Source organism: Olea europaea, chromosome 15 (genome assembly GCF_002742605.1).
Source record: "Olea europaea var. sylvestris chromosome 15, O_europaea_v1, whole genome shotgun sequence".
Lineage (NCBI taxonomy): Eukaryota > Viridiplantae > Streptophyta > Magnoliopsida > Lamiales > Oleaceae > Olea > Olea europaea.
Window position 1 is genome coordinate 28263132 of NC_036251.1, and position 13463 is coordinate 28276594.

The window sequence follows — 13463 nt, forward strand, 5'->3', positions numbered from 1 at the left end:
TTTTGTTTTGTGTGTGTTTTAAATAAGGAATTTGGTAGTTTGTCATATTGCGTTTTAGTTATTAAGAGTATTAGTCAGCAAGTGCAAGTTGGAATTGGAAGGGAAAGAAAGCAATATAATAAAGTGTTAAGTTTCAGTTATTTTGGAAAGGGAACTGCCAGAGAACCGAGAGAATTGTTTCAAATAAGTTCTTGATTGTACAAATGAGCCTGTACTGAGTGATTGATCCACAGCTGCTATATTAGCACCATTGGATTTTGTGAGTTTTATTCTTATAATTCCTTTTTATTAATGTTGATTAGATTACAAAATAGTTTAGTTATTTCAGGTCTTTCGCACTGTTTTTATTGTGGTTTAATGCGATTATCCATAATTAATGCAGAAAATTAGGACTCTGGAGCTAGATGGGAAGATAATTAAGCTTCAAATTGTGAGTTCATATGACTTAATGACTACTCCATAGTTATGAACATGAGTTAATTTGATCTAATGAATACTCTATCGTTGTGAAATTATAAAAACATGTATATGAATATTATTTTAGCTGTATGTGCTATTCCTTTATGGTTTTGCTACCTGTAATATGTGCTTCATGCAAATAAGTATCGGAAAAAGAAATCAACAGCTCTTAGTTACTCTTTTTCTCAAATGATACTACTTGTGTCAAATTGAAATGCTAAAAGAAATATGTTATGGCACCTGGATAGTCTTGCATAGGTTCAAGTGTAGAAATTAATTTCAAATTATATCTTTACTAATTTCTATGATATGTCACGTTCTTCTGCTGATATTTGTTGATTACAGGAGACTTGAGGGGTAGGTTGGTCTCTGTTTGATATGGGATGTTAGGATCTAAATTGACAATCGAGGGATAAAGTTTCTGACGACAATTTCAAGAGCTGTGTCTACATACTTTCTGACTGTAGGGAAAATAGCTATATTTGGTGCACACGTCTTATCCGCTAACGAGTTGAGATCAGACTACGACCTCTTTTCCTTAGAAAAGAAAAGGAAATAGTTTATATAATCTAATTTAATCGTCATTCAAAATAGGTCTCATTTTTCATTCAAATACTACACAACCAAATTATAACACTATTACTTACGCTACATCACCTACTATACGTGCAAAGCACGTGCCTTCACTAGTTTAATACATATGTCAATAAATATTCACAATAACAGCCACCTTTTGTGAATCGTATCACCAAAGAATATTGTTATTCATAGTAAAGAATATCGACAGTCGTCCTACATGACATATACGTGACAATTTGTTATTTGATGTACAAGGATCAAATAATAAAATGTTATGTGTATATCACATAGGCTTTTCACTATGAATAGCATTACTCCACACTAGGTATCGGGGACATTAAATTTGTAGTAATATTTTTTATTATCATTTCGTCTGCTGGCGTTATTTCTAGACCACGGAAATATTATAGTTGGCATGGTATTAAAGCTACACCGCATGGCACGCCTACCTCAACTACTTAATTAATTACAAGGGCTTTTTCTTTATTTACAAGCTTTCTTCTCTCTTTAGCAATAACAAAAATGTCTGATCATCAAAAGACAGCTTCCATGGAAGAAGATGCTTACAAGAAGCTGAAAATCGTGCCAAACCCTGATGGCTCAATTACGAGACTCGACTCTTTTCCAACTCTACCGGCAAATCCTGAAATTGAGGTTAACTCAACCACCCAAGTCGTCATTTCCAAAGATATACCTCTCAACGCCACTAACGGCACTTTCATACGCCTCTTTCGGCCTAAAAACCCTCCGTCAAGCACCAAGCTTCCACTTATCGTCTACTTCCACGGCGGCGGATTTGTTTTGTACAGTGCAACGACTAGTTTTTCCCATGAATCATGCAACCGCATGGCGGCTGAGTTCCCCGCAGTGGTCGCTTCAGTCGAGTATCGTCTGGCACCGGAACACCGCCTACCGGCAGCGTATGATGATGCGATGGAGGCTATGATGTGGGCTAAGAATGAAGCTACCATTAGTGATTCTGATCCGTGGATGAAAGAGTTTGCTGACTTTTCTAAAACTTTCTTAATGGGGAGCAGTGCGGGAGGCAACATAGTGTACAATGCAGGCCTACGTGCACAGGACGTTGATCTTGAACCAGTGAAAATCCAAGGGCTGATAATGAATCAGCCATACTACGGTGGGGTGCAGAGGACCCAATCAGAGCTTAAACTCATCAATGATCATATTGTTCCTCTGCATGCAAATGATTTGATGTGGTCATTAGCATTGCCAAAGAATGCTGATAAAGATCATGAATTTTGCAATCCGTTGATTGGTGGGTCCAATGATGAGAAGATCCAACGGTTGCCAATGTGTATGGTGAGGGGGTATGAAGGGGACCCACTGGTTGATAGGCAAAAGGAGTTTGCGAAGATGCTGGAGGCACGTGGAGCGCACGTGATATATAAATTTATTGATGGAGGTCATCATGGTGTGGAGATATTTGATCCAAATTTTGCTAAAGCTTTGTACGATGATATTAAGTATTTTATTAACTCTTGCAACTAAATGTCATGGTGCAATGTCACCTATGTGATTAGTTGAAGATGTTAATGCTTTAATTGTGGTTGTTTGGATTTGTCAATGATATTGTTGATTATAATAAAAACTATCTTATTTTGATGTTCTTGCATTGAATTTTTTTTTTTTTTTTTAAGGAGGTGTTCTAGCTTGCGCCAGACTATATCCTCGTCCCTGAACCTCCGGCCCCTCAGCAGCTCAAGGAGGTAAATCGTGGGATGTGCCCTTGTTGGTTTCTAGGTTCCCACACGACTTTTACTCATTCTCCAAAGAGAGCCTCTTCACTGCTTTACAGCAACTTACCTTCCAAGATAAATCTTGCCTTCCAGGAATCGAACTCCCCACGCTTGGTTCCAGAGCCCCCCAATGTGATTGTTCCACCAACTTGGATCTGCTCCGGGGGGCTTCTTGCATTGATTCTTCATATGGAATCTATCTAATGGTAGGCTCTAAAATTGACTTGCTTTTATAGGGACACCATTACTACGATCTCTCCTCTACCACGAACTTTTCCGCGGCACTGAGTGGTGGAGAATGGGAAGGTGGGTTTGGCATAGGTTTCATCACCAATGCTAAATGAGTAGTTTTATTTATCATTAATGTGATCATCATCAGTTTAGGTAGTTATGAACCATTTATCTATAGTTAAAAGAGGTAAAACACCGGCATAGACACACGGACGTGGAAGGCAGTGTGTGTGAACTCCAAATATGCATCACTAGGTGCATGCATACGAGTGGTCACCCTGTTTATGAAACTCTAAGGCCTTCTTGCCAGCATCATTCGACAAGGATACATATTCGGATGGGATGGTGAATTAAGTAATGTTATATAGCATCACAGGTACGTTTTAATTCTCTCAAATTTATCGTCTCAATTTGTACATATTCTTTTTTTCAATCAACTCCAGTCCAATTCATTAGACCTTTTAGAGGTTCTAACCAGGGATCACACAGATCCCAAAAGCACATAATTTCTCCTAAATATTTACCTAAATCTGTAGGTTTTTGAACAATTCTACATTAGCCCCAAGACGTTGATTGATATCTAACTAAAAAGGTAAATGCTTGGGCTTTAGACAAAATTTTCCACGAGTAGTCTCTGCTTCTTAATTCTATCAGACTATACTTCTAGTCATTGAACTTCGTTCAGCCCAGCTGGAAACTTGGGCCAGATATTTGATTAAAGTGATAAATTAGGTTGGCCCTATTTTAATTTACATTCTGAAAAATCGTTCACTTCATTTATCAATTTATCCGGTAGTTGATTAATTAAATAATTTAAACATAAGAAAAAATGAGATTAATTACACCATTTCAACCCAATTCTTATATTCACGCAATCATTCCAAATCCCCAATATGAAAATTTTTCATGAAATCTATCTCCGAATCACGTGTCATCTACATACCGTATGAATATTAGTTACATCATGGTTAACAATTATACGCATGTCACGTTCAATATATTCAGTCACAATTCAGCAAAATTGAATCACAAAGTTTAGAAATACTTTGATAGCTGCGTACGGTCTATTTGAAGACGTTTTGACAGCAACATATTTGATTTTGTGCGATTCTTATCCCTTCAAATCTCATTTTTTGGAAGCTTTGATCTTTTGAATTGAATTAGCTTAATTCAATTTCCTTCATGGGGGAAAGGAAAGAATTTTTCATTGGTACTATATTTGCAATGGCCAAGGCAAGAAGTAGACGAAGTAGGAGAAAATTCTGTTAAACTCTAAGTTGTAGAAATAAGTTGGAGAAATCGTAACAATCTATGTAGAAGATCAAACAAAACCCGTTAATGAAGATGTTCATGGTAACTTGAAAATAATAACTTCATTGTGTATTTCAAGGCACGTGTTTGTGATTTCCTTAAGAAAATATTTGTCCACACTTCGATGATACACACGAATAAGCAAAGATGCTTTCGTGATACAGTAAAATCCGAATATACTATCTGCGTTGTATAATAATAAAGACAACCCCGAACACTAAGGAGAGAAGAAGCCAATATAGCCCTTGTTTAGTACATAAAAATTAGATTTTTAGTAGAATTTAATAAAAGTGGATGGAATGTTCATACAAAGTTGTAGATCTCATGAAATATGTGAGTAAAATTAATTGTTGAATTTGATTTAAATTTTAATCAACTTTTTTAGTTGAACCAAACATGAGCATAGGCAAGCTCGTGTTTGTATTTCCGAATTACAGAACACGAATATACTTTGAAAGGGATTGAAAGCATGTTTCAAGGATGAAGGAGAATTCTATCGTCCCAATAGACGTAGAAACTTTGCATCGTCCTAAAGCATTGGGCAATTCACGGTCACCAAATGTGGTTTCGAATGGTCAAATCACATCTACGTCATATTGAACGAACATCTCATCACTTGTAAGCTTGTAAACGTGTCCTGCAACATCCAAGCACGACATTAATTTGAAATTTCTCCAACGTTGTTTAGAATTTTGTTATGGGAGGAAGTTTAATTTGAGCTACATTGAAAGGTCTTAAAATGGAAAGAGGAACTTTATTTGTAACTACTTAACTACTTTCTGGTTACCATCATAATTCGTTACTCCTGTTTGTTTGTTTGTTTTTAGTCACCAAATTCTAATAGAAATATCTTATTTTCCAATTTTCACGGAGAATAATGATGTTTGTGCAGAGTGGGAGGCCAAATAAATATATGGATATGAGATCCCCGTTGAGAAAAACGGGGAGATTAATATGGTACAATATGAAGTATAAGATTACAAAAATAAAAACAAGATTTAAAATGAAGAAGAAAAGAGACTAATAGAGTAATCGGTGTTTTATTAATGACAACCAATAAAGAGAAAATAATACAAACTTAACAATAATGCTTTTACTAAATTGAGTAAAGGAACCATATTTTTATAGGGGACATCCCAAATCTCAGAAATAATACAAGATATGGAAACTAGGTAAAAAAAATTGCGTAAAATCGAAATAATAGACGGTGCTATGGCTCGAGCGAGAGTGAGGACCCTGTCGCTCGAGCGACAGCTCAACGACAGGTGAGTGACATGCTCGTTGCTCCAATTTGCTCCTGTCGCTTGAGCGGCAAGCTAACGACTGTCCAGCGCTGTCAACATGACTTTTCACCCAATTGGACCCTACTTTGACATCTTCAAGCCCAATATACAAAACGCGAAACCCAAACCCTAATTTGGGTCACAAGTCTAACAGATCCAATTTATTGATCTTAATTTATCATTTATTGTCACATGAGATGGAGATCACTTCCGAAGCCAGTCAACCCTCTTGCTCAACCAGACGACCATGCCTGCTGTAGAAACTGGAAGGAGCAGGTTTTTTAATATAATCGCTAACCTGAACTCTTTCTTTGGAATCTAGGACCATCGAAATATATAAGAAGAATTTTAGGTCCAACACCTGCTAAGTAAATATTGCCAAAACCCCTTTGTACTTATATTTATATTTTATCTCACTTTTACTGGAATCATATTTGGCCTCTCTCCTTACTGTCGTATGATGACAATTATCAGTAAGCGACATCACAGCCCTTTCATCATAAAAAAGATTTTAAAAAATAATAATAATAATTACAAGGCCTAAAGATCAAGATCTTTCAAATTTGTCACATGGATGCGCGATAATTTGTGGAAAATATAGGTAGGTATTAATATATGGAGCCGAAAAATATAATACAAAAAGGAAAATCTATCGAGGGTTCTCAAAATCCTGACCTCACTATATATCTGCATCAATGAGACAAATTTGTTGCTTTGTTTTCTAATGCATGTATGGGTTGGATACAGCTAGATTCTATTGGCCTCTTCCTTGGACAGCAATGGAGTCACAACATAATTGAGAGATGCTTATATACACACATATTAGTAGAGATTTAGAAGTATGTTATTTGATATTTCTCTACTTTGCGATCTTCTATCTTTAATAAGGTATAAAGAATGAGTTCATTGTTTTCCATCCAATGAAGTTTGTTTTCCCGAAAATAAGTAATCAACTTATTAGAAAGTGAACTAAAAATCTGATTTTAATCCTCCAAACAAGAGCCACTACAAGAAAAATGACTTTTGCCGACCAAGAAATTGGTTGCTAAAAGCCCAATATTAGTCAATCATGAGTGGTGATAGTAAACATAGGCTGACCTATTAGTTGGTCGGCAATAATATACATTTGCCGACTACGAAATCAACTAGTCGGGAAATAATGAATTTGTCGACCAACAAAATTCAAGGCAGTAAATTTGGATTGTATTTTCTACAATAATTTTAGTCGGTAAATATGACTTTTTTTTTTTTTTGAACCTGTGCGATAATCAAAATTATAAGGTAAATTAAAAGGCCAACTCCAACACAATATACCAATAAAAATTTCAAAATAAAAAACATCTGAAATCAAAAAACAATAGTCACACCCAAAAGCCTCTAGCAAAATATTTACAAGGCAAAATAATATGGATAATTCTAAGTGTACATAATTTGGTTTACCAAATGGTTTACCTACTCTCACAAGTACGTGGACCTCGCACACCCCTATTGTGAGTGTATGTAAAGCATTAGGTAAAAAAAAATTAGGTACATCTAGCATAGTCCAAATAATATATAGCATCTTTACAAGTCAATTCCAATTCCAACTATGAAAACACATATAGTCTAAACTATAATGGAATCCAAAATAAATAGCCTAGCCAAGTTCTGAAAATTTGATAAGACTAGTTTCATTACATATTTCTCCCTAGTCACAGGATGGATCCAGCCTTTTGTATCCTTGTAATGTGTGTTCTTCCATATCTGAATTCACAAAAATGTATTGGAATATGAAGTTCCTGTTGTGAGCAACCAAAAGCAGAATGCTGGCAACTTAGATCATTAAGGATATGCGTACATGTCAATGAAACATTCACACACATTCAATATATGGAAGAGTGACTGTCTAATATGTAGTTGATAGAAAATGAAGCTAGTGACAATTAATTTTGGTTTTTCATAAGAACCATGTAATGTAGTCATGTTTCAAGAAATTATACACTGAGAAATTTGCAGTTAGATGACATCTAATGAACATTGAGAACATCTGTATTGTTCTTTCTAATAACTAAGAAGAAGAAAATAGCTGTACAAACTCAACTTTCTCACTCTTTGCTTCACTTCCTTTGAGATTTCAAAGTAATGTAGTGCGATAATCTTTTCAATTTCGTGGAAGCTGGGAAGAGAAAGACATTCACCAAAGTAGATAAAAGGTAGACCAAGAAGTGGAAGACAGATAAGAAAGTTCTAAACAAACTCAGGAGGCCTCCAAGTACCTTTCTTGTATTCCTGGACTTAAAACAATTCCCTCTGGTCTTGGAAGTTCAAGGTCATGGCTGAAGCAATAACATTATGTCTAATTCAATATTTTATATTAAATACTAACTTCTAATCATTTAGAGATTCCTTTTTGATACTTGGTATACTGCTACTTAACTAATATGGATGAAAGCAAGAGGGTCCGTTACCAATTCCTAACATGTAGAGAAAGAATATAACCTATTAATGTTTGTTATATTTTAATCTTTAGCATTGACATACTTCAAATCTTTGCTTCTTCCTTCAGCAATGTTACAACAATATGATGTTAATAAAAAAAAAGAAAAGAAATAAGAACTAACTAATAATCATAGAAATACCTATCTTTGTTGGCACATTAACTGGTGCAGGCTGGACCATTCATAGGTCTTGGGATGGTAGCTTCTTTTCTGGTGGCAATGGAATAACCTACAAAGCATGGAAAATAATAGTGAAGACAGAAAATATCATAATGCATATAAAAGTCTTATAATGATCATGACAAGAAACTGTGGTTTAATTTATGGCAGTAATAGAATTAATGATTGATTTAAATGAAAATTTAAGTTGAATGTGATGATGGGAAGAAAGGATATGCACTTACATATTTGAATGTGGTGACACGGAGAGTGGATACACACACATACACACACACTCTTAAGATCATATATTCATATAACTTATAACTAATTAATGATTCGAGGTAACCATAATTAATAATCATAAAATTGTCCAATTTAGTTTGGAGAGCTTAACTTAACAACAGACTCCTGAATTAATCGTGAAAGTTTCATCATGAAGCAAAAAACAAGCAAACTCATTTCATTACACGAAAGAAAAAGTTCAATACACAGATTTGAGCACATTGTAGCAATCATGCATTTATGTTAAAAAATATTTTTTTGCTACTTGCCACTACATTGCTAGGTCGAGTAAAAGGTTGTGTCTAAGTCAAATTTCTTTCATACCGTCTGTGATAAATAAAACTTCCACATTCCCACCAAAATTCTTAATGGTTGGCCTTGAAATGTTTAAATCACCATTCATTGCTTGAAGATGTATAAGCAATTTATCAACATAACTGCGAAGGCTAGATATAAACTGAATTCAATGGTTGTCTCATAAAACAATAATTTGTATTCTCTTACAAAAGGTCTAAAAATCCATTCATACATCTAAAACAATTCAGAAAAACAAAACAAAAAACAAAATAAAACAAAATAATCTTTATTCACCACATGAAGCAGTGACAAGACGCACATAATTTAGACCCATTTCCTATCCCCATCTAAATTAGTATCCCCTCTCCACTCTGATTAAAAACCATACAGAATCTAAAATCGCTTCAGAATATAATGCAATTTGCAATCTAGAAAGTCCTCCTATCCTTAATGTTACATACAACATTAATTTTTAATCCCATTTTGATATCGACAAGTCAACTAACAACATATAAATATGCAAAAAATTTCGATTCATGGCTCAAATTGAGTTTTTGTTTTTTGTAGAGCATCCATGATAGAGAAAAACCCAAAAAGAAATCTCAAAAAGAACAACTTAACAAGAAAAGGAAAATATAATTTAACCAAACTTGTGAAACAATATATAAAGAAACTTGCTCCATAGATTGATTTTCTTATGTTATGAAGTGAGTAAATTTAATCAATGCTCACCCATCTTTGCCTAATATTTCTACTTGCTCACCGAAACAATAAATGATAACTCGTTGCTCACTCATCTATTTAATTCCTTATCCATTCATCACCCATTTAACTTCCGTCACCCTCCACTAACGGAACGTGCCACATGGCGGACGAAAATCCGACGTGGCCAATTTTTATTTTTTTTATTTTTTAATGTCACGTGGCTTTTTTTTTTCTTTTCTTTTTTTTGAAAGGTGGCCAAACTTTGCAACCACCACTCATCCTCCTCTTCCACTTTGTCGCCGCCATCTCCTCCCTTTCTCATCCTCCCACCACCAATGGCACCACCATCTCCATCGCCCATTGGCCCTCTGCCTCCCAAAAACAACTTTCAATCCATCAAAGCCATGAAGAATCACAAAATTCGCCCTCAAATCTGTGAAGTGTGAAGAACTCAAATTCACCCCCAAATACATAAAGAACCCTAAAAATCGCCCCCAAATTTGTGAAGTGTGAAGAACCCAAATTCACCCCAAATACATGAAGAACACTAAAAATACCCTAAAAGCCACTTTATATACCTCAGATTCTCCGAAATGTCACCATTTCTCCACCACCCATCCCACTTGCCATCAATTTTCTCAAATGGGTTCCTCAAATTCTCCCCAAATTCAAATGGGTTCTCCTTAATATCCTCAATCATGCAGTCGTTTTACTAGCTTATGTTTTACTACAGTATATTTGCTTGTGGAAAGAAGATAAAAAAGAATGGTAGTTAAAGTAAAAAATCAGTTCTTCATTTTCCTGTGTTTCCACCACTCTTTGTTCACCTTTTCAAAGTAAAGCGGCTCCAAAGGTATGTTTACGTTTTTCTCCACTATACAAATTTCAGCTCTGTGAGCTTTATTGGAGAGAATTGTTATTATTTGTTTTCTAAATGATTGAGATTTTAGTACAGTTTCTGCTTTGGTGGTGAAGCAATGCACGAATGTTAAAATTTCTTGGCAAAGTTCAATTTCTTGTTAAAATGCCTCTGATGTTTGCAGAGGCTCAATAAACAGAGAAATCAAAGACAAGGGGAAGCACTTAAGCCTTGTGAATGAGGAATGGGTGGGGAGGATGGCTGTGGCATTGGTGGTGTGAGGATGAGAAAGGGAGGAGAATGGAGATGGCGACAGAGAGGAGGAGGAGGATGATTGTTCCAGTGGTTGAGGCGTTTCTGAAAAATTGGCCATGTGGCCTGATTTCTTGTATGGAACGTGCCATGTTGTGACAGAAGTTAAATGGGTGATGAATGGCATAGCCGGACCTGATGGGAGGCCCAAGAGGCCTCCGCCTCAGGCCCAGAATTTTAGGGGGCCCATTTTTTACTTTTTACTCTTTTTTTTTTTTTTAAAGCCACTATGCCCATGTGCTCAAAAGAAACGAATAAATACCTTAATGAAAAGAGAAGGAAGGAATATCAAAAAATTTATTTGTTGTTTTATTGTTGATTTAAGTTAACAAATTTAATTCCGTAAACTTCTAATTTTTTATTTTTTTTAAAAAAATGATTGTTTGCTACAACTTAGGGCCTAGGGCCCAAATTCCAAAGTTTGCCTCAGGCCCCGCGAAGCACAAGTACGACCTTGATGAGTGGGTAAGGAATTGAATAGATGGGCTAGGAATGGTTATTTTGGTCAGCAAGTAGAAATATTAGGCAAAGATGGGTGAGCATTGATTAAATTTACTCGTTATGAAGCACCAATACCACCTAAAGAAAAAATCAACACGAACGAGTTCCCTGTAATACAAAATGAATAAGGGAAAAATAAAAAATTTGTACAGGGGAGAAAATCAGGAAATATGACTGTACTATAATAAACAAATCACGAATCCTTCAAAAAATTTAAAGAACTTCAACAAAAAAATCCAGCTAAAAAAATCCGGCTAGCCCCTCTTTCGAAAGGGCACTGCAACAGAAGTAAGAAAAAACAATTTAGGGAACGAGAAATAAAAACATCTCTCTCATTTTTCAAGCAAGACAACCAAATACACAATATGAAATTTTAAAAAATCCGGAGATGAGTGCGGGTTACAGAAAATGGAAGGACAAAAAAGGAAAAATGAAGAACCTGAAAACTTGTATTGAGATTGAAAATGAAGAGAGACGGACAACACCTGGAATTGGTGAGAAAAAAGACGGAATGCAATTGAAAATGGAGAGAGATGTAGAGGACAGCTGCAAGGCAATTAGAGAAATTGAGAGATGGCCGAGTGAAATTGGGAATGGGGAGAAATTGAAGAAGACGAAGTGATTTTTAAGGGAAAATGAGTTGGAATGGCCACCACTAAAAACATATTTGTTCAAAAGGCCTTTGACCGAAAATAACAAAATAAAAGAAATCTTAAATTTTTAAAACTATCAAAAGACCCTTTTACCCTATCTTCTAAAATGAAAATGAAGGAAGAAAGAATTGGGGATTTCTTACCATTCATCACGTGAAAACCTCCCTTGGCTCCAAACTTCTTCTTCTCCAAATTAAAAACCTTCTTCTCTTTTAAATTCATCATCTTCGACATTTGAACTCACCATCTGTTATCCTTCCACTTCAAAAGTTCAAGATTCTTACAAGATTATCTACAACAAATTTTTCGCCTCTCCATCTCCCACTCACAGGTTTGTCGCCCCTCTCAGGTTTTTCTCTGCTATGAACAGATATATTTGTATATGTATACTAATTTATGACTTGATGATGAATTGTTGAAGTTTTGATACTATTTTTTGTTGGATGTTGGGTGATTAATTAGCAACCGAAAATAGGGTTTTTATTTTTTTTTATTTTTTTTAATCGAGCTGATTATATACATTCTAAGACATTGCCAAAAGTGTCCTATGAACTCTGCATCTCGAACCAAAATAATGTGGAAATTCACGTAGACAAACTATTTTCTAAATTCTTGTGATGGAGATCATATTCCTAAGAATGTGTTCATCCCCGGCAATTAGTTCGACTAGTTTGTTCAGTTAGAAATGTTTTGAACTACACCATACCCTTAGATTTGCTGCTAGGTTGCATCCAACTAGAGATTGTCATGCATCATACCACAAACCTTGTTTTCTACCACCACAGACATTGTCAAAGATCTTCTAGATTGAAAAATTAAACTCGATTTTATGTCTAGTTAAATGCTAAAGACTGATAAGATGAAGAGATGTAATATGCTCATTGCTCTTGTTTGTACCTTTAATTTAGTGCATCTCTTACTTGAACATATTCATTTGCCCCTTTGTATGAAAATTGTATTATCTGTACACAAAAGTTTCTTTGAATGTTTGGCGTTCTGCTCTCCTCAATCCAAATTTTGATTTGCATTGTTGAGCACACCACTCTTTAAATTTCTTACACCATTGAATCGTAGATCATTTTAACTTTATTTTCATGATTGTCATTCCACTTGAACTAATCTATTGAAGCAACAGCACTAAGTTGAGGCTCATTCTAAATAAATACAAAGTCAAGGCTCTGAATTTGTCAATACATTTGAAACTAAGTCTACAAACAAAGTTGCATCAGATGAAATATTTGCAATATCCAATAATGTCATTTTTTTTTTGCCTATTCTTCTTCTAAGAGCTTTCTTGAGTTCACGTTGATCTTTCAAACAAGAAGTAAATATTCATCATTATACACACAATTTATAATACATTGCACATAAGCTAAGAACGCCTAATAAGTGAATATCAAATAAAATATACTTTGTTGTTAGCAATGATAATACATGCTATTAAAATTTCATATTCAAAAAAATTTCTACTACAAGAAAAACTAGAAGAACTAGGTAGCTTGTTTTAATATTTCTAGTTTTTATATTTGTTATTATGTGCTTTACTATCATCAGTTCTAATATTAGTACATATTTTATAATTTGCAGTGCTATGG

At 34.9% G+C, this 13463-nt stretch overlaps 1 protein-coding gene across 1 annotated transcript; it reads left to right on the forward strand.

Moving 5' to 3' along the window:
- The first annotated feature begins 1526 nt into the window (after nucleotides 1–1526).
- Nucleotides 1527–2661, forward strand: LOC111410782 (probable carboxylesterase 8). Its single transcript, XM_023041310.1, has one exon. The coding sequence runs from the start codon at nucleotides 1561–1563 to the stop codon at nucleotides 2545–2547; it is 987 nt and encodes a 328-aa protein (XP_022897078.1). The 5' UTR covers nucleotides 1527–1560; the 3' UTR covers nucleotides 2548–2661.
- The last annotated feature ends 10802 nt before the right edge of the window (nucleotides 2662–13463 follow it).

Excerpts from the sequence above, each read along its gene's own strand:
- LOC111410782 (XM_023041310.1), top strand. The coding sequence starts at position 1,561 with ATGTCTGATCATCAAAAGACAGCTTCCATGGAAGAAGATGCTTACAAG.